Here is a 22,671-nt window from a genome sequence, read left to right as displayed (position 1 = left end):
TTTGTATCCATTCAGCCAGCCTGTGTCTTTTGGTGGGAGCATTTAATCCATTTACATTCAAGGTAATTATCGATATGTATGTTCCTATTCCCATTTTCTTAAATGTTTTGGGTTTGTTATTGTACGTGTTTTCCTTCTCTTGTGTTTCTTGCCTAGAGAAGTTCCTTTAGCATTTGTTGTAAAGCTGGTTTGGTGGTGCTGAACTCTCTCAGCTTTTGCTTGTCTGTAAAGGTTTTAATTTCTCCATCAAATCTGAATGAGATCCTTGCTGGGTAGAGTAATCTTGGTTGTAGGTTTTTCTCCTTCATCACTTTAAGTATATCCTGCCACTCCCTTCTGGCTTGCAGAGTTTCTGCTGACAGATCAGATGTTAACCTTATGGGGATTCCCTTGTGTGTTATTTGTTTTTTTTCCCTTGTTGCTTTTAATACGTTTTCCTTATATTTAATTTTTGACAGTTTGATTAATATGTGTCTTGGCGTGTTTCTCCTTGGGTTTATCCTGTATGGGACTCTCTGTGCTTCCAGGACTTGGTTAACTATTTCCTTTCCCATATTAGGGAAGTTTTCAACTATAATCTCTTCAAATATTTTCTCAGTTCCTTTCTTTTTCTCTTCTTCTTCTGGGACCCCTATAATTCGAATGTTGGTGCGTTTAATGTTGTCCCAGAGGTCTCTGAGACTGTCCTCAGTTCTTTTCATTCTTTTTTCTTTATCCTGCTCTGCAGTAGTTATTTCCACCATTTTATCTTCCAGGTCACTTATCCTTTCTTCTGCCTCAGTTATTCTGCTATTGATCCCATCTAGAGTGTTTTTAATTTCATTTATTGTGTTTTTCATCATTGCTTGGTTCCTCTTTAGTTCTTCTACATCCTTGTTAAATGTTTCTTGCATTTTGTCTATTCTGTTTCCAAGATTTTGGATCATCCTTACTATCATTATTCTGAATTCTTTTTCAGGTAGACTACCTATTTCCTCTTCATTTGTTAAGTCTGGTGTGTTTTGACCCTGTTCCTTCATCTGCTGTGTGTTTTTCTGTCGTCTCATTTTGCTTATCTTACTGTGTTTGGGGTCTCCTTTTCACAGGCTGCAGGTTCGTAGTTCCCGTTGTTTTTGGTATCTGTCCCCAGTGGCTAAGGTTGGTTCAGTGGGTTGTGAAGGCTTCCTGGTGGAGGGAACTAGTGCCTGAGTTCTGGTGGATGAGGCTGGATCTTGTCTTTCTGGTGGGCACGTCCACGTCTGGTGGTGTATTTTGGGGTGTCTGTGGCCTTATTATGATTTTAGGCAGTCTCTCTGCTAATGGATGGGGCTGTGTTCCTGTCTTGCTAGTTGTTTGGCATAGGGTGTTCAGCACTGTAGCTTGCTGGTCATTGAGTGATGCTGGGTCTTGATGTTGAGATGGAGATCTCTGAGAGATTTTTGCCGTTTGGTATTATGTGGAGCTGGGAGGTCTCTTGTGGACCAGTGTCCTGAAGTTGACTCTCCCACCTCAGAGGTACGGCCCTGATGCCTGGCTGGAGCACCAAGAGCCTTTTGTCCACACGGCTCAGAGTAAAAGGGAGAAAAAATAGAAAGAAAGAAAGAAAGAAAGAAAGAAAGAGACTATAATATAGTGAAGTAAAATAAAGCTATTATAAAGCAAAGCTATACAGACAAAATCTCACCCAGAAGCATATACATATACACTCACAAAAAAAGGAAAAGGGGAAAAATTAATATATCCTGCTCCCAAAGTCCACCTCCTGAATTTGGGATGATTCGTTGTCTATTCAGGTATTCAACAGATGCAGGCACATCAAGTTGTTTGTGGAGTTTTAATCCACTGCTTCTGATGCTACTGGGAGAGATTTCCCCTTCTCTTCTCTGTTCGCACAGCTCCCGGGGTTCAGCTTTGGATTTGGACCCGCCTCTGCATGTAGGTCGCCTGAGGGTGTCTGTTCCCCGCCCAGACAGAACGGGGTTAAAGGAGCAGCTGCTTCGGGGGCTCTGGCTCACTCAGGCCGTGGGGAGGGAGCGGTACGGAGGAGGCGGGGCGAGCCTGCAGCGTCAGAGGCCGGCGTGACGTTGCAGCAGCCTGAGGCGCGCAGTGCGTTCTCCCGGGGAAGTTGTCCCCGGATCACGGGACCCTGGCAGTGGCGGGCTGTACCGGCTCCCGGGAGGGGCGGTGTGGAGAGTGACCTGTGCTCGCACACAGGATTTTTGGAGGCGGCAGCAGCAGCCTTAGCGTCTCACGCCCGTCTCTGGGGTCCGCGCTGATAGCCGCGGCTCGCGCCAGTCTCTGGAGTTCGTTTAGGCGGCGCTCTGAATCCCCTCTCCTCGCGCACCAGGAAACAAAGAGGCAAGAAAAAGTCTCTTGCCTTTTTGGCAGGTCCAGACTTTTTCCCGGACTCCCTCCCGGCTAGCTGTGGTGCGCTAACCCCTTCAGGCTGTGTTCACGCCACCAACCCCAGTCCTCTCCCTGCGATCCGACTGAAGCCCGAGCCTCAGCTCCCAGCCCCGCCCGCCCCGGCGGGTGAGCAGACAAGCCTCTCGGGCTGGTGAGTGCTGGTCAGCGCCGAGCCTCCATGCGGGAATCTCTCCGCTTTGCCCTCCGCACCCCTGTGGCTGCGCTCTCCTCCGTGGCTCCGAAGCTTCCCCCCTCCGCCACCCGCAGTCTCTGCCCGTGAAGGTCCTTCCTAGTGCGTGGAAATCTTTCCTCCTTCCCAGCTCCCTCCCACTGGTGCAGGTGCCGTCCCTATTCTTTTGTCTCTGTTATTTCTTTTTTCTTTTGCCCTACCCAAGTACGGGGGGAGTTTCTTGCCTTTTTGGAGGTCGGACGTTTTCTGCCAGCGTTCAGTGGGTGTTCTGTAGGAGCAGTTCCACGTGTAGATGTATTTCTACTGTATCTATGGGAAGGAAGGTGATCTCCGCGTCTTACTCTTCCGCCATCTTCTCCCCAACCCTCCTATGGTTTTCTGACATCCTCCTTTCTCTGCTGCAGCATTGGAGTCCTCAAACCCCATCACAGAGCCAGCCTCACTCTGGAGACTGTCCCCTTCAAGAGTGGCCAAAGGCAGATCCAAGCAAATCTTGTCCAGGGCCCGAGCCAGAGGGGTCGGCCGTCCGCTGCTGAGATGAGGCCCGGGTCCTGCCCTCGCCGGCAACCCTGTTTAGAAACCTTAAAACCAATCCTAGATGGGAGGGAGAAATGAGTTCTGTGATGGGGGATTAGGTGGTTCTTTCCTTTTTTTATTGAAATATAGTTGATGTACAACATTACATTAATTTCAGGTATACTACATAGTGATTTGACATCTGCATATATTATGAAACGATCACCATGATAAGTCTAGTAACCATCTGTCCCCGTACAAAGTTTTTATCATATTATTAGCTATATTCCTTATACTGTACATTACGTCACTGTGGCTTATTCATTTTACACCTGGAGGTTTGTACCTCTTAACTTCCTTCACCCTTTTCAACTCCCCACCCCCCCCAACTCCTTTCCCCTCTGGCAGTGGTTATTTTCATTGATGTTATTTTCCAGTAAAATCTCTGAACTGAGCTTTAACGTGAAAACAGATATACTGGTAAATCAAATACTCAGTTAACCAGTTTTCAAGGAATGAGGAGGTAATAACTGCATTTGATGGGTGAAGCTGAATGAGCGTAATTTAATCTTCCCTCGATGACTCAGAAGGCACCTCTGGATGTTGTAGGGCCTGAGATCATCCTTGCAAACTCTGATCAACACAGGAACACGCTGACCTGTGCAGAAGCGCAGTTAATTAACTTCTGGTTAACGAAAAAGTCAACAGCGTTTGCGGTGTGTTCTCAGACAGCAAGGGCATTTTCACCAATTTCCAGCTTTGCCAAAATGATGAAGCTTGCCTTGTCAAAATAATGAAAATGCTCCTTTGTCAATTACCTACAAAGTAGAATGGTTTGCTCCAATTTTGTTTTCCTTATCTCTCTATATGGTGACCCACCATTGTATACTCTGGTTATTCCAGGATTGCTGTATTTCTAAAAAATAATTTCTGAATGGAAAAATTGGGTTAAAACTTGGGGGCTCTGGAGACTTTGGATTCAAGTGATGTATTCTCATGGTAACTTTTAATTCAACAGTTTCTTTTAAAAAAATCCAGATTGAGTTGGGGCTTTCCCACTCAAGCGGAAAGGGTAAAATTTTGCAATCCAGTCACTTGTTTATCGTAAGAAATGGAAAAAACTGCAGTTCATTCATTCATTAAAAAAATAAGTGTATTGAGCACATATTTTGTTCCAGGCACACAGGACGCAATGGAAAAGAAGATAAACATGGCTCCTGCTTTCATGCATCTTCCAGACCCCCAGTGAACCTGCAGTCTTGTATTTCTTTCATTGGTCTCCACCGAGGGGACCATGGCCTCTAAAAGATGAAAATTATCTACTCTGGTAATTAAGAAGAAAACACTGATATTGTTGTCTCATTAGGGGCTCTGTTTGCTGGGGCCTATTCTAGGTTCAATTTACTGAGTACCATGAACTGTTTAATTTACTGGGTACCGTTTAGTGAGCACTTACTCTAAGCCAAGCGTTATAAAATCCTTTCACTTAAATCTTCATTACAGCTGAATCAAGAAGATGGAGATCTACTGACTGACAAGGAGATGGAGATAAGAGGGACTGAGGGTCTTGTCCATGGTCACTCATTCACTAAATGGATAGCCCAGAGCAAAGCCTGGATATGTCTGCACACCTTCTTTTTGTGTGACCATCGTTATGACACACTGGCCTCTCCAAAAACCTGCTTTGATCAGTTATTTGGCGGTTGTAGCGATCTTACTAGAAAGATCTTACTAGAAAGTGTCTAAAATATATTAGGGGTCATGATTAAGATAGTAGCAGTATGCAGTTTGAAAAAAAATAGCTACTTAAAGTAACTGTAAAATAGAATATGTGTGAAAATAACAAAACATGGTATTTTAGACATCTGTTTAAATAACTAGGTCATTTAACTATTTTTTAAAATCCAGTAAATTATCTGCCTTGTTTACCTGTGAAGACTCATACTCCTAGAATTACCTTTCAGGAAAATCCTTGTGAAAATGAGAAAGAGCAGTTCAGGCTTAAACAAGGATTTTGTTTAATTAAAAGGAGAGCCAGAAATTCACAATTCACACTAACGCATTTGGAGTCTTTATGAAGTTTACTTCTTTTTTTCTGGTACAGTGACGTGAAATTAGGTGGGAGGAATGGACCAGAAATTTCCACCCTGCCCTCAGATGGCCTTGTTTCTATGAATTTATGGATAGTCTCTCACATTTGTAATGCTCTGAAAATGACCTAGAACTTTCATGCAACTGCTGATCAAGAATAAAGCCAAGGTGGGACTCCCCTGGTGGCGCAGTGGTTAAGAATCCGCCTGCCAACGCAGGGGACACCTGGTCCACGAAGATCCCACATGCCACGGAGCAACTAAGCCCGTGTGCTACAACTACTGAGCCTGCGTGCCGCAACTACTGAAGCCTGTGCACCTAGAGCCTGTGCTCCGCAACAAGAGAAGCCACCGCAATGAGAATCTTGCGCACCGCAACGAAGAGTAGCCCCCGCTCACCGCAGCTAGAGAAAGCCGGCGCACAGCAACGAAGACCCAACGCAGCCAAAAATAAATAAATAAATAATAAATTTTAAAAAAAGAATAAAGCCAAGATTATAGCTAACCTTCACTGCCCCTTTTCTCCCTCCAAGCCCCTCTCCACCCAATTCCTGCCTCCAAGGACTTGAACTTTCTAAATGCTTAGATCCTAAAACAATAAACAAGTCTGTCTCTAGGATGCAAATAAATAAAATTTGGGGAAGAAATCAAAAGTCAGTTTTCACTTTCCAAAACGAACTGTACTGTAAACAAATGTATATATTTTTTCTCCTTCATTAGCTCTTCTTCAAATTGCTTGTAATTTCATGGAAAATTGCCCAGGTGATTTTTTTTTCCTTCAAAAGTCAATAGTTTCCTTCTCTAGAAATAATTATACTTAAGAGGATAAAAATAAAAACAATAGTGTTGGCATTCATGCAATGAGAAGTTAAATGCCCTTAATATGTATACTAACATTATATGAAAGATAGTTAGCAGATTTTTTTTAAAAATAAATCTATTTATTTATTTTTGGCTGCGTTCGGTCTTCGTTGCTGTGCGCGGGCTTTCTCTAGCTGCGGGATGTGGGATCTTCCTGGACCAGGGCTCGAACCCCTGTCCCCTGCATTGGCAGGTGGATTCTTAACCACTGCGCCACCAGGGAAGTCCCAGTTCTCAGATTTTTAAACGTTGTTCACTTTTAATTACTTTTTGGTGAATCAGTTACCGATTCTGTCTTTGAAGTTTTAAGCTTACTATGGAGGTTACACTGTACTTTTTTTTTTAATGAAAAATTTGCAGTGTATTTACTTAAATGGAAAGGAATTCTAACGTGACTGCTACTTACTTCAGAATACAGAGTGGTTGTACAGGAAGATCAATGGACAAGTAAGAGCAGTACTGGTCACCATAGAAACACAGTGAGACTAACAGGACCTTCTTTTACTCCCCGCTCGGTACCTGCCTATCTTTTTAGCCACTTAATCGCCCAGTACCTCATCTTCACCTCTCAAGTGGATGTAATCCACCTACTTGTTCCAAATTTAACAGACACTTTTAAAGTCCTTTTAATGTCAGAAGACACAAACTCAAAAACGAGAAATATTGACAAATTGATTTCTAATATAAGCATATTCATTCAAAAAAAGATAGACATATATTGAGCCAAAACCTAGGAGAAAGTTGTCAGGGCAGTTAAGTGAGTAAAAGGAGAAATTCTGGTAAATTAAACTCCTCCTGAACAGCTACAGCTGATAAGGCCACCTCTAGACTTCAAAATTAAAAAGACAGGTAAGTCAGACAGAGAAAGAGAAATATTGTATGATATCGCTTATATGCAGGATCTAAAAAGAAATGATACAAATGAACGTATTTACAAAACAGAAACGGACTCACAGACTTAGAGAATGAACTTATGGTTACGGGGGGGAAGGGTGGAGGGAAGGGAAAGTTAGGGAGTTTGGAATTGACATGTACACGCTGCTATATTTAAAAAGGATAACCAACAAGGACCTACTGTATAGCACAGGGAACTCTCCTCACTGTTAAGTGGCAGGCTGGATGGGAGGGGAGTCTGGGGGAGAATGGATACATGTATATGTATGGCTGAGTTGCTTTGGCTGAAACTATCACAACATTGTTAATTGGATATACTCCAACATAAAATAAAAAGTTAAAAAACAAAACAAAAACAAAAACAAAGATACAGGGATATAATATACAGCACAGGAATATAACCAATCTTTTGTAATAACTTTAAATGGAGTATAATCTACAAAAATATCAAATCACTATACTGTACACCTCAAACTAATATAACATTGTAAATCAACTATGTTTCAATTAAAAAATATATATGTAAATTAGAAGAAAAAGTAAAAAGACAAAGCAGGTGAAGAACATTTCACGCAACAGTTATTTACTGTAAATCTACCATGTAGCAGTCAGTGTGCCGAGTACCGAGGAGACAGAGGATGAGGGGGAAGGTACCTGCCTTCTTGGAGCTTTACCTGCCTTCCTGGAGCTTGCCATCTAGTGGAAAAGCACCACTTAGTAAATACCCACCACACGCCAGGCTGTGTAAATGCTTCGTATCCACTAGCTGATCCATTATCACAACAACCCTGTTTTCCAGGTGAGATAACTAAGGCTTTGAAAGGTCATAAACTGCCCAAAGAAATAAGCCAGTGAGTAGTACAAGTAGGATTTGAACTCACTTTTGTCTAAATACTAAGTGTATGCTCTTAACTATCAAATGAAAATGACCGACCCCATTTATACCAAATGACTCTCCCTATATTTAAAAGTTTACATAAATCAAACCCAGGTGATCTTCAATCTTACCTGTTATCTTGCAGCCATAGACTTCAAATCTCATAGATATGCCAGTTTCCCAAGTCACAGGTTTGATTCGGACAAATCGAGTTATCAGGGGTTTGGGGAAAACTCCAATCACAACATCTGTGGGGTTGGTGTTTCCCTGAAAGATCTAGATGGAAAAAGGAAGGGCCCTTTAATAGCAGACATTTTGGATTGTCTGAAAACAAATCCAGAAATATGTTTTCACCAGTGCTTGTCAAATTATTTACAATTTCCTCACTGTTTACCGTGGTTGAGGTAGTGTTAATAACTTGTCATGTTATTTTTCCAAATAATGGCAATCAGAAAGAATTGCGTCTAATATAGAATGTTGTCCTAATCATCTATTCAATTTTCTGAGAGGATAGAGCCTCCAAAGGTACTATTATAAGGATAGCATTTGTTATAGAATACTATGCTATTATCTAAAAAAGTGGGAAAATTATTAACATTATCAGAAGGACTTACAGAATACTGTAGACAATTCTTGGGAACTCTCACTATTGTACTTTCCCAGGAACCCCCCCAAAGGAGTACTTTTTGAGCTCAATGTAGGGTCCTGCTTTTTGAAAATTCTAGGTTATATTCAGCACTAGGTCAAGGAGCTTCCTCCCTTTTAACTTCATTTCTTGATGGAAGGTCTTATCCCTGACGTTAATGAAAGACTTTAAACTTTTCCAGTTATTGGTAAAATTATGTGTTAGTGGTCAAAATCAAAACTGAGTTATAAATGATATGTAACGGAGAATCAGTTTTCCCAGGGCTTCTGTTTCTAGTTTTAAAAATGAGTCATTTTATTCTAAGAAAGATGAGGCATGTAACTGCAGATGTAATGAGTGCCAGTCACGAACCGGTTTCCCACAAGTGTCTGTCGGAGACACTCAGCCTGGGCATGGCGCCACGGCAGTGACCTCCAGTGAGATCTCTGAGGAACGGGGACTGTCTGCCACATGGAACCCTCCGGCACTCGACCAGTCTCAGGTGGGACTGAAAGCCTCCACTCCCCTGGATTTTACTCCAGCTCTGGGTGGGGACAGCCGTGTAAAAGCACCATGTCTCAGTCACAGGCCTTGTATAGCTAGAGCATCCCTGGGCCATCAGAGGTGCAGAGACTCCCACCCACCTTCCCAGATGAGTCCTAGGAGGAGGACCACCGTTCCCCTGGGAGAAGGGGCTTAGGAGAGTCAGCCTGGAGTTCTTACTCCATTTAGCCCATGAGGCCTGCTCCATGGGAGGTGGTCAAATGCTTTAATAAGTCGGCTGTTAGCCGGATCCCTCTCCTGAGACGATTTAATATCGGAATTTATCCCAGCCTGTGACGGCCTTTAGATTTCTGTCTTACTTCAGCAAATCTCTCTCGGAAACAATCTGTTTGGAAGCATTTTTGCGTGACGATGAATAATGGGGACCTGCGTGAAGGAGCAGAGCTTCCCAAACCAGTGTTTCAAGGGCCAGCAGATCCACCTCAGGGAGGGACCACAGTCTGGTTCACCCTGAAGGAATTTTATGTTTGCTGAAAACCAGGTAAGGACACACATGCCACCAACAGAAAGAGGGCTGCTGGAATGCTGGTGGTCGAAGGCCGCTGTTGCTGAGGTACGTAGGCCAACTCTCTCTGAGGAAAGCGGGGCAAGGGGTGGTGCCTGAAAGGCCCCAAAGTAGTGAAAGGCTGGTGGGGAACAAGAGCTGGACTCTGGGTGGATGTGGGGATTTCATTCGGGTTCAGTGAAAGGGTGCAGACACATGCCAGGTCTTTGCTGACCCTTTATTCTTTCTGCCTCCTACTCTGGAAGGCCCTCTGTGTGCCAAGGTGACCCAGATCATGGACCGGGAGTGAGCTGTGTGCACGTCAGATGCCCCTACTGCCCTCGTGTGCTTCCCACACCCACATCCGGGCCACGTGGACAACCGCGGACCATGGCTGAGAAGCGTGTCTTGGAGAGACAGCGCTCACTGATTAAAGAGACGGCCTGAAAGCTGGGGTCAGCCCTCCCCCCTCTCTCCGGGTTCTTCTGTATGTTGGTGTGTCCTTGGCACTAGTGTTTTTTCGTTTGTTTGAAACTAAAGCATGGCTTCAAAAAAACGACTCCAAAACAAGAATAAGTCATGACACTCAAGGTCAAAATTTACTCACTAGATCTCCACCAATGATGACTATGAGGGTTTTTCTTCCCCAGATGGAGGATCTGTTTCACATCCTCTAGGGCTAGACAGCGGCCTTGAGCTGGTCTGTTCACAGAGCAGCTGCATCCCTATGTCTTCGGCCTTCCTGCCTGCCCTAAGGGACAGTGAGGGCTTTGCAGCTAATCAGAGGGTATTTATAGGCCTCTCACTTCACACCCAGGAGGCTTTTCTCAGTTTCAGACCCAGAAGGAGAAAATCAAGGCCAGGGATGCCCCAAATGGAGACAAGGACATGTTAACTGGTCTCTTCCCGAACCCAGGATTCCAGGTTACCTGGATCTTTGCTACTATCCTCACCAATTCTGTGCATTTCACTCGGCCTCCAGGGCAAGCTTTTAATTTTGGGGAAACAGCAAGCACGAGTTCTTCAAAATCTTTTGATTAGTAAATCAGAGCAAGCATAACTTCAAATAAACAGCAGGCTGAGAAAAACATCTCAGTTCCAAATAATTCAGAGCAGAGTGCCCCGGGGGGCAGGGCATGGTGTGGCCTCCTCGACAAAAAAGTAGTGAGGAGGTGGCGTGTGGTTCATGGGATCTGAGGAAACACCTTTAGTTCTGTTCATTCGCACAGAAGCAGCCAAACACACTTGTAAATTAGTTTGTGAGCCACAGAGGGTAGATGAAAAGGAGTCTTCTAAAACCAGCCCATTACAGAGAGGAAGAAAGGATCAGTCTAGGAAAGAGAATGAGGAAACACAGGCAGAAAGACAAAACAAAACAACTGCAGAGGTTCTAAGAGGACGGTGTTTATCCTGCATAGTCCGTGTCCCCGTGGGAGGTTTAAAGTGATTCTTGAGTTTGACTTAATTTGGCCAGTATTGACTTTTCTTGGAAACATCCATATAATTTCCTTTTGGCTTCTGGATCTGGGAACATGAGACCCCTTGGTCAGATTTAAACCTCTAATTGCACTTTTCATTTTAAATCAATTCGAAAATAAACCAGGCCAGACAGCAAGCTCCCAAACAAACAAGTGAAAATTGATCATCCACTTCAAAGACCGGATTGCTGGAGGAGGTGGAAGGGAAACTTACAACAGGTTTATTTCCTTCTTTTATGGTGATCCAGTCTTCCCCGTTGGAGCTAATGTCTATTCTGTAAGTCTTGACGTAGTATTTCTTCTTGGTTTCCTTTGAAATAGCTCCCTGTGTCCCGACAGCAGTGACAAAGCGCAGAAGGCCCAGGTCTACCTACAAGACAATACCAGCCTTGTCAGTTGCCCATCCTTGTACCTCGGGAATGTGGAGCATCTTTTCCTGTGGGTACCATGGTGTAGTTTTCATCTACCTGGGATCAACAAACCCTAATTCCATCGGCATCAACAACCCCAAGAAAGCCTCCAATATGATAAGACAGCAGCTGCCTTAGGTTAGCAATGGCCAAAAAAGAGACCTTTCTCATCGTTGCCACCAAGATTGCTTGATCCTTGGTACAAAAGAGAAAACTGGGTTCAATATCATGTTACTGTATTTTCTAAGAGATTCACAACACTTTCTAAACAGCACGTTAATAGATGTCATTTTACAAATAGAAAATCAAGACAAACAAGGTAAGCTCACATACTGGATACGGAGAGGCCTGGACTAGAACTTGGGTCTATCATGATCCCACTTCCCATCACTCTGCAGCATCCTACCTCCTTCCAAACAGAATGTGGATCAGAGCGATCCTGACTCTGAAAGCACTTGTGTGTACTGCGGGTTGAGAAATGGGCCATAGATTTATAATCTGGAATGGAGTCGAGAGAAGGAGGGCAAAGTTAGGATTTTTGATCCATCTAAATTTCTTCCTTTTCCATATCTCTCCTTGTAGTTCAGCTTGAGAGGCAGGAGGATTCCCAGGCATCAATCTGGGAAGGAACGATGCCTCTGTGGGACAACAGCTAGGACTTAACAAGCTTCCACTGGTGAGTTTCCAGGGGAGATGGTCCTCAGCACAGCGGCCTTACCTTCATCCCTCACTGGACTTTCTCACACCCCTGACGGCTGGGCCACCTGGAGGGCACCACAGTAGTGACGACCAGAGGGTGACCAAAGCCCGAGGTCCCTGATTGCATCCCAGAGGTCTGCAGTGGCTTGAGTTGTTCCCGTGGCCCTGTGATGTGAATGGGAAGGGCAGAGATCAGGCCCTCAAGGTTCCAGTACCGGCTCTGCCTTGAGCTTGCTCTATCGGGCCTCAGACAAGTCACTTCATCTTTAGGCTTCTAGTTCTTCATTTGTAAAATGAACGAGTTGCACCAGATAACCCGGAAGACCCCTTCCCTCTCTGACTTCCTAGGACTCCATGCTTTCAGAAGAGTAAAACAGGTATTTTTTCCTTAACTTTCCTTATTTCCATTGTTAATAACCAAGAATCATCTTAAAACAAAAATCATTACCAGTTTCTCTATATTAGAAATATTTTCCTTTTATGAATACATTTGATTATTTCTATAAAATTGGTTTCCTCTACTATGCCCTCTATTTATTGGATTTCTGTATAATACAGAGATTTTAAAGAAATGAAGCACAAATATTTGGCAAATATTTTGTAAAGGACACAAAAAGAAATTGCACGTTACAACTGGTTAACAGTAACAAGATATTTCAACTGTATATTATATTCACTAGTAAGAGGCTGTTTTCCCTGAAAACGGCGACAAAAGCCAAAAAACAAAACCCCCCAAAACCCCTAAGCACACCACCGCCCCCCCCCCAACCACAACTTCTGAATCCTGCTTTCCAGTTGCTACACAACAACCCAATTTTCTGAAAACTATATTTCAATTAACCCTCTAGTGCCCATGGGTCATGAACAGCTAAAGAATTTCCATTTTATGTACAGCCTGCCTTGTGAAGAACGGCTATTGTCTTCCACGAATTGCTTTTTCCTGAAGGCCCTTGGGGTAGTTAAATCAACAGGTTGCCCGTTCCTTCAAAACTGAACCAAGACTTACATCCAGGAAAAACAGCAATGTCCCTGCCACAGAGAAGCCGACTTGAACTTAACACAATTCAACAATAGGAGATTTCATCTAGAAAGGAAGGGGATACCATTCAATGTAAAACAATCTTTATTTCATTTTCCTGATTTTTAAGATATAAAGTCCAGGCTCTAAATGCTTTCACCAGATTTAAAAGAAAAAGGAGCAAGCCTTTAATAGCAATAAATATTTTAAGATAATAACAGTGGATGTTCTAAATCTTAATTTAACAACTAAGTATTTATCCAACATATTTTATCAAGTGCCTATACTTGTTAACTGGAATTTGCATTTTTTCCAAAAGTGAATACTAGTACTTTGTATGAATTTGTGTACAAATTTCAAAAAACGGAGGCAGTCCACGTTTACCAGATTTAGCCAACAAAAATGCAAGATATTCAGTTAAATATGAATTTCAGATAAACAACAAATGTTTTTAGTATAAATATGTCCCATGCAATATTTGGGACATACTAACAACAGGTTCATTGCTTACTTGAAATTCAAATTTAACTGGGTGTTCTTTTCTGGATGTTATCTGGCAAGCCCAAACCTAACTCTATTCTGGACAAATAACCAGATGATTTCAGGTTGCTGCAAAAACTCTCTGATTTCCTAATGCTGCAACTTGAAAGTTAATGGGTACTCTAGACATGGCTGCACGGAACTTTTTCAACTGTTTTCAGATGCTCTCAGACACTTAGTGCTTTGCCGACTGTCCACTGAGTCATGCCCTCATGCCTAATACCGAATCCACTTTCAACCTGAAGGGCCCTTAAAACCTTGACATCCAAGGGAGCATGAAGTAGAGCTGTGCAAATAAACTCTTCCTGTCAAACCTGCAAATGGCTCTTCAGTTTGGAAATGCTTAAATTCCCATGAGTGTATATGCAGCTTAGGCTGATTGGAAATAACTCTAGAACTTCATTCCCTGGCTGTCCTTTTCCTATTTTTAAAATTTTGTTCCCAGGGTAAGATTTAGTTACTAGGTAAGAAAGAAGTTAACTGGTGGTCAGCTAGAAGAATCCTAGACACTAGAAACAACTGACTTGAAAGGAAGGAGCCATTGACTGAAATTAACCGGGTGCCCAACACATGAAACGACCAAAGTCCCAGACTGAAAGTCCCCAAAGCATACGTATGAATCACTCATAAAGAAGAAAAGATATTTTCTTTTCTCAACAGCAATGAAATGCATTCACAACCTCCCCTTGTACTTGCATAAGGTTTCCTGTTGTGCTTTAAAACTCTGCAGATTCTCTTGCTCACTGTGCTGGGATACTTGAAATTTCATTTCATTTTTCTTCTTAACATTATTACCACTGTTTAGAAAGGATGAATGACAACCTCACCAAATGATTAGGACTGGGACTTGAATGATTGCAATTAAAACTGAATGGTACCCAGAACTCTACCAAGACACAGACCAGCACTGTGGAGACGCTCACCGGCAATACCACGCAGGTTCTTTTAAGTCCTTTCTCCCTGGCGACCTTTGTGGAATGCCCTAACAGAGACCCTCAGCGCCTGAGAGAGTTTGGGAGGAGATAGACAACTCTCAGCCTCAGAAGCACAACTGCTCACACCACAGGTATCTGTCAGGAGACCCAGAGGGACTTAACACCTGGGTGTTTATACCTTTCTCAGGGCTGAAGCCATCTCTGCTAATCATGACACTGGCCTCAATCTACCTGCTGTTTTAGTCTCACCTGCTGCATCTACCTCCCTCCAACCGTATCTTCCAGCCACATAAAGTATTTATTCTTCCTAACACAAGATATGCCTTTTCTGTCTTTGTGCCTTCACATGTAAAGTTTTGTCAACTTAAAAGAACATTTTCCTCTTTTTTTTGACGGCAAATGACTATTTCCTCTTTTTGGTCTGATGGGCAGGATAAGGCACTTCTAACTCCAAGATGTTTAGTGCAAAGCTCAGGTCTCCATCTGTCAATTCATCATATTGTCTTTTTCCTCTACTTCCATCCAGACTTTTATGATTTCTTTTAAGGAATATCTGCTTTTCCATATAGAAAAGTGATGGATGTCTATTGAAAATTCATAAGATGCAGAAGAGATTAAAGGAGAAATTAAAATCTTCATAAGACCACCAATAGGAAATAACGGCTGATAATAGCCTTCCAGAGTTTTGTTTCCTTATGCAAAATATATGTAACCATCTTGTGTATATTTTGTTATTGTAAACATGAGGTCATATTACCTCTATGTTTGATAACCTGCTTTTCGTTTAGTTTTATGGATGTATTTCCATGCCAAAAGTATTTTTCTACATCAATTTCAATGGCTGCATGGTATTCTATGGCCTGACTGTAGTGTCATCTATTTAATCAGTCGGCCGCCTGTGAACACTTCTACTCACCTTGATTGACATTCATCCAGTGGACACTTAGTACTGCGTTTCCACTAAGGTCTGTATTAAGTGGTGAGGATACAAAGAGCAGCAATGGGAGACACAAACACAAGATTACAGAATGGGGCAATGCACGGAGGAAGGAGAGGTAGGGGGATTGGACACATCTCACAGCTGACTTTGATGTCTAAGACACCTACTGAAAGATGCACAGTAGGAGCTCACAAGTGGATAAAAAGGGAAAGGATGTTCTAGGGAGAAGGAGGAACAGGAAGGGCAGAGGCAACGGGGAGGAAATGAATGAATGAAATAACGTCACTAGACAACCTGCCATGTTTCCCTCACCGCTATAGACACTATTTGTCAAGAAACGGATTGATCTCTAAAGAGTGCTGTGTTCTGCTCATTCGGAAGCAAAATAATCAGTTGTCATGAACACCATTCAAAATCTGGCCATCCTTTTGGTGGGTTAGCTTTTTGAATTCTGATAAGCTCTCACCAACCTCACATCCAGTAGACAAGATTGGAGACCCAAGACAGGCAGCTGGAGAGACAAAGACACAATCCCGAGCAGTTCTACATAATGGCAGCCCTCTGTGTTTTGGAGGGTTCATCATCCTAAACAATATTTCCCTTCTTCTCTTAAAAATTCAGACACACAATAACCGTAATTAAGTAACCTGCTTTCCCTAAATCCAATCAGCTCTGCTCCCATCAGTATTTTCTTATTTTGAAAGAATGTCATTCATTATTTCACAGCTGCTTTATTTTTAATTGGAAGATGGGTGTGATTTCACACCTGAGTTTGATGTACTTTCTGTTTAACATTAAGGGTGATGGTGAGGGGGTGGGAGGATGGGAGGGGGAAGCACAGAGCTGAACGTCAATTGCATTCACTGAAACTGTGGAACGTTTCACTCCATGTGTGTGACAAACATAAACATCTGGTACTTATCTGATGGTCTGTAGGCAATTTGACGGAAGTTTACCAAACTCCTTTTGAGTTCGAGTGGCCACTCTGAGTTAGCTTATCACTGTTAGCAGAAGTGACCCCATACGACATCCTGTTTCCAATATAAATATAAAAGCCTAACACTGCTGGTAGAACGTCTACCTACATCTTATCTTCACTGTGCTCCCCACACAAAGAGAAGACATAGCTAGACATCAGGCACAGAGGAGGAAAGCGGAACTTTCATCCCGGGTAGGGAGAGGCACACCAGTAGAAGAAAACAGCTGTCCTCGTCCCCTTCTGGGGGGCAGGGGATGGTGTCCTACAGCTCCTGTGGGGTAAACCGTCCACCTCCAACTCCCTCTTCGTTGTAAGATGTCTACAGGTATTAACCCACATGCACTTTATGACCATGGCATTGTCTTAGTAATGACAGGAAACACAATCCCCAGATAAACAGAAGCCAGGAGAGATACACATTTTACTGGAAATCACTTGAGGACAAAGGGCACATTTAAGCATCGTGCAGTAAATCATGAAGCAAACCTCTGCAAACTGCTGGTTAAATACCAGCATGCAGCCTCCCAGCCATGAAAGAGATATCATCGCTTCCTATAATAATACATAACCAGCTATTGGTAACGTCGTAATGTGGAAAGCCTCATTTCTAAAATGAAAAATCTGTCTTGCTCAATAAAATACTGTCCGTTGAGCGACCATTGGCAAGGGAGTGTTTCCCGGCTTTTAACATTCCCAAGACAGGTCAGTACAAGAGCCTGAAAAAATAAAGGACAAAGAACTGGAGTCTGATTAAAAACAGGAAAAATACTTTCTTGGGGGGGAGGTGGAGTGTGTCGGATTCTTTTTAGAGCATCTCTGATGACTCAAAGAGCTGTTTAATTCATCACTAGACACTACAAGCTAAAGAAAATATTTTTAAGCAATTGTCTCATTTCCTTAGATAACACACGTGCTTTCTGATAATGCCTAAGCATCTGAACATCAGTGCTGTTCCAGGATCTGGGGGCTTAATTCACAACACCTGATCATCATGTTCCTTGACTTAGGATCTTGGACTTTTTATAGTTACCAGTAGGAATACAACCATTTTATAGTTGGTGACATAATTATCTCTTTATGTATTTTTCATGATTACTGTATTACATAGAAAAAACACTGATGGCTAAAATTACTATTATATATAGAAAATTCATAAGGCAACCCCTATGTGTCAGGCATTTTATTAAGGGCTAAATTTATATACATTATCTCTTCAACTCTTAACAATCATACAAGGAAGGTTTTGTGGACAAAGCAACTGAGGAACAAAGTGATGTGTGAACCTTGCTCAGAGTCACGTAACTTGTCAGTGATTAAGCCAGGACTTACCCCAGATCAGACTGGTGGCCCATGTACACGCCACTACACCCATGCTCTTCCTCAATTCCTATCTTAAAAAGCACAATTATCAAAAGGTAATTTAGAATTTCTTAGTGAACAAAAATTAAATCTTACAGTTATTCTTTCTGGAAATTACATATTTGTAAAATTATTGAGAATATGAAACCATTTATGATTACTTTGACTCCGTTTAACGTTTACATTGACTACTGGAAAGCCAAATTTTGCAAATGACTCATTCATGCTGTTGAAAAACAAGACAGTGGTGACAGATCATTTTTAGCAAAAGATAATGAGAAAACATTTAAAAATTCTGGTAAAGAATACAAATAGCCAAGAGCAAGAAAAGTGCAGTGCAGGAAGAACCTCACCAATTTTCTTTTCTCATCTTAATTGCTTGAATTAATTTTTTTTTTTCCATAAAGGAAAGCATTTTCCTGGGTAGAAGCAAACTACTGGTTGCAACAAAGCCTGTGCTGATAGTAAAACAATCCCAAGTGAATGAACAGATGAATTTTCCTTTCCGAAGACTTGAGTCAACCAGCTAGAATAACACTAGATAAGGCTGTGCAGCCCAGATGCAGCGCAAAGCCTGGCTTCCCTGATGCCACTGTACTTCGCGCAAAAGAACAACAAGGAAAGCACAAGACAAATGAAGTCCTCAAACAAGGGCTGACCTCTGTCTCCTTTGGCTGATAAAGGAGATCAGGCTGTGGGGCTCCACTGCCTTTGGATGTTGGCATATCCTTTCATTCTCACATTAATTTTTTTGGCATAAACCAGAAGCAACAAATTAAAGAAGAAATATTTAATTCTGATATGTTCTTGGAACTGGAGTGCCATGTGGTTCTCTCTGAAGAGTAAGATCTCTCGTAGTTGTCAGAACGGGCAAGTGGCATCGGCAGGAGGAAAGGAAACGGACTCCGTACTGCGGGTTAACACCAGCATCTCAACTAGAGACATTTCCAGAAGCCAGCTACCCAAATCACCCCCACGTGGAAACCACGAAGATGGAGCGTGAAGAGGAGGACGCGGCTCTGGGAGGAGGGCGCGGCGGGGCCACATCTCCTGAGGGTGTCTGATGCAGCATTTCAAAGACCTTTGACAGCAGGGCAGCAGGACTGTGACACCCACCGGCAAATGCTCAGCTTCACTGATGACATCAATTTAAGACAAATATGGGAGGAGTCTTCACATATTCCATGCAAAATCTGAGGGTTTCTTTTTCCCTTCTGTATTTTCTAGAACAGATATAATTGTGTTCAGAGAAAACAAATATTCCATTTGAATTCCTCTCTTACTCAATAAGCCTGTAAAATCTGGACATCAGGACACCGTGTATTCTGATAACAAAGGAGGAGAAAATGAGATCGTATGGGGGTTCCTATAGACTCTGGGATACAAGTAATCAGCATCAAAGACAATTGGAAACTTCTGTGTAGAGTTAAAGAGAAAGGCTGACCGAATGCCTAGGCGTTGGCAAAGATTGTTGTACATTTTTAAGACATACGCCAGCCTGAAAACTCTGTTTTTCCTTAAAATGAAGAAGCTTCATTACTTCAACACCATGTTCACTTGCAGATGGGGACCTCAGAAACTTTAATAGCTCAGTCAGGAGGATGACACTTAGATGGTCCCCTCTTCCAACTTAGATACTTAGGAGTCCTTACTGGGCGGTAAAAGATTCAGGGACTTAATAGTTTTATTAACATTTTTTGAACACTTATTTGTAAGTTACATTAAATTGAAAACCTGAACCTAATACTTTGATCTGGAAAGAGGATAAGTACTCAGAACACAACAAATGTAATCCCTAGAAACTTGGTTAAGAATTTAACCTACAAGCTCTGTAGTAAAAATCGCATAATGGAAATGTCTCAAGAAAGAAAAATAAATATGCTACAGTTTAAAAAAAATTGTAACCAGCCTCAGATATGCATAAACATGATGTAGATCTAGTCAAATGCCTATAGGACCATTGTACCATGGGCTCTCGCTAGAAGATTCAGTCAGCAAAGACTTAGCAAGCATCCCTGCATGGAGGACACAGGCTGGCTTAGGCTCTCCTGCTATAACTCTTGGTTCCATCCATTAATTGTTTATTGTAATACTCATGAAAACTAGGGAAGCATTCTCCTAGTTAGAAGGCTTAATGGGTAGGAATTGCTTGGGGTTGGTATGCACGAGCAGGTCAAGTGGAATGGATCCAGTTGACCGCATTGATCAACATCCTGTGAGATCAAGCAGACTGTGTGAACGGATCTCTGCTTCTGATGTCTGTCTCTGCTAAAACAAAGGGGGCGCAGTAATGGAAGAATGACTAAAGGGTGGTCTGGATGACAACCATTTTAAAACGTAATAGAAGAATTTAAGACCTCCGCACATAATTTCAGTAGGACTGTATTATGCAGATAAAGCATTTATTATTCTTGCTTTTATGATTAAAAACATTTTGGGCAAACTACAAACTGATGCATGGAGCCAGGGTGCATGCCCACACGGATGTGTCTTAAAGCCCAATAATGGTGCTTCACGCATTGTAGACGCTTAAACTGAAAGTGTGAAATTAAAGTAAACCGAAGGACGCCAAGGGTCCAGATAAAACCATTTAATCCATTAAATTCAATAGATATATATGGTATGCCAGGGTCGGGAAGGAAGTAGGCCTATGCAGAAAAAAATGATAATACAAGACAGAAAATAAGAAGTGCCACCATGCCCACAGATGAGGCATTGTGAGGTTCAGAAGACGATTACGTGCACAAGGGGAAAGTTCAGGTCAAGAGGTCATTTGAATCATTCAAACTGGACCTCATAGGATAGGATAAGATTTTGGCTGTGGAAGGGGTCAGGGTTGATGAGTTAAAGGCAGAAGGAACAGGAAAAGAAATCCCAGCCAATTTCCTGCATTTCAAAATATCTGATATGATGAACATTCTCCTTCTGTCTAGTATCTCTTGGCAAAAGTCCTTTAGAGCAGGGAAAAGTGTCCTCCCCACCCCTAGCCCCCAACACACATCCTCCTTTGCAGAGGCCTTCATGGGGTCCACGGGTCCAGGCCAGGAAGTGCTGGGCTGGTGACAGAGAGACCATGCAATCTTATTTGTAATTAAACTTTCAGCTCATGACCATGCACTGCACTGCTGAGCTAATTCTGCTAAAATATGTGCTTTCACTGCCTCTGGGAATCCAAGCATTCCTGGGAATAAGACCTAACCCTCAGTCTGCATGAGCCAGATACCTCTCTCCTGAGTCTCATAGCACACTGTCCAGCCCTACCCTCCGTTTATATCTACGTTTGAAAGAAAACATCTCAATGAAATGGCATCAAAACTGCGTGTTTTCTTGAAGAGTCCACACTGCTGTAGAAATCACACCGTTTGCTCCTCAAACAATTAAAGAGAGGGTCATGAGTTGAGATCATGAGCTTCCGGTGGTGGCCATTTCCGTGTCTAACATCCCTTGCACTGTGGAGGGAAGCTGGTGGCTGGAGATTCTTCTTTTATCACACAAATAAGAGCTAGATGCTTGGGTGCAAGAGAGGGAAGGTTACCAGATTCCTGCCCTCTTGTCAGTGAGGGAAAAAGTCGAGTAAACAATAAATCTCAATACAGAGGGAACTGGCTGCATTAAATACCCTCAATGAACTCTAGGACTACAGGGAAAAATATTTGGGTGATGCAGGCAGCACATAGTGGCAAAAAAGCACAGGCCCCAGGAGCACCTCTGTGGCTTTGATATTAAAGAACGACCTGGAATATGTTAAGCAAGTTAATTAGCCATTCCAAGCCGTGGTCTCCTCTTCTCTCCAACACAAATACCAATGCATAGCCCATTTAGTTATTTTTCCTGGTTTTATGAGAGTCGTAATGATGCATTGGTACACACATTAACCATAAGAATGTGACCCTAATATTTTTTCCCTTAGTCATTTGGGTAATTGGAGAGTGTGTGTGTGTGTGTGTGTGTGTGTGTGTGTGTGGTTTTGCCTGTAGTAGCTAGATTGTTGTAACTTGTTTGAAAGAGGGACAGAGCCTTCTTTAACTTTAAATTCACCTCGCCTGACCTGCAGCGTCTCATCCTTAGCAAACGCTCAATACACATTTGCCGAGTTTAAATTCAATGCTGTCAGTTCAGCGTTGCTGGCAAGATCTGAAACTCCTTTTTTCCAGATAAAGCCAGCTACCCATCGTTAAGCCAATGTTAGCATTTGAGCAACAAACTTGTACTCTTAATTGAGGAATATGACTATTCTTACCTTGGTGTTTAAACTGCAAATATTAAAACTACTCAAAATTTCCAGTCCTTTGAAAAGTTCACCACTTACAGGGAAGGTCTGCTGGATGATGAGTTTTGTTGGCCAGGTCCATGCCACGTGAAGGATTCTTTTTTATTTATTTCTCAAAAGACCTCTCACTAACTTACGAAGCGTCCCTCCTCCCAGAAGTTACCCCAAAGGGCAGCAAGGCTTAAATCATTTTTTCGCCATATCTATCATGCTCTCCAACCTCTTCTCAATCTTTTTGTTTTACGGCCAACTTATTTGGGATCATGACGTCCACAGGATATTTATGGATTGGCTGTACCTGGTATCTTAGACTTTTCTCAGACCACTTCTGTATTTTTGAAAAATTAGCGACATCAATATTTCACTGTCTAACTATAGGTCTCCAAGTTTTCACCTAATTAACATATGATCCTCATACGATGTTGGAATTGTAGCTTTGTGTGGCTGGGAAATGAGTGCAGGTTTCAGGCCTTTTGTGATCTTTGTGTTTGTCTCATGGTCTCTGAGAAGCAGCCCAGTAGAAGAAGTAGTGATACTAATTCTGCATTGAGGCCAGG

The 22,671-nt window shown here is 42.4% G+C and overlaps 1 protein-coding gene across 5 annotated transcripts in view; it reads right to left on the bottom strand.

Annotated features, from left to right (window-relative positions):
* Positions 1 to 22,671, bottom strand: part of NRP1 (neuropilin 1) — a 144,332-nt gene that overhangs the window by 39,122 nt on the left and 82,539 nt on the right. For all 5 annotated transcript variants that reach the window (XM_068561084.1, XM_068561074.1, XM_068561087.1 and 2 more), the window contains 2 exons: positions 11,179 to 11,334; positions 7,945 to 8,089 (listed from right to left, as the gene is read on the bottom strand). In XM_068561084.1, the coding sequence (XP_068417185.1) occupies positions 7,945 to 8,089; positions 11,179 to 11,334 (301 nt within the window). The remainder of the gene's footprint in view (positions 1 to 7,944; positions 8,090 to 11,178; positions 11,335 to 22,671) is intronic.

The sequence above is a fragment of the Eschrichtius robustus genome, chromosome 1 (genome assembly GCF_028021215.1).
Source record: "Eschrichtius robustus isolate mEscRob2 chromosome 1, mEscRob2.pri, whole genome shotgun sequence".
In the NCBI taxonomy this organism is placed as follows: Eukaryota; Metazoa; Chordata; class Mammalia; order Artiodactyla; family Eschrichtiidae; genus Eschrichtius; species Eschrichtius robustus.
The sequence above is the reverse complement of the archived record's forward strand: the minus strand, read 5'-3'. Positions and strand labels throughout refer to the sequence as shown.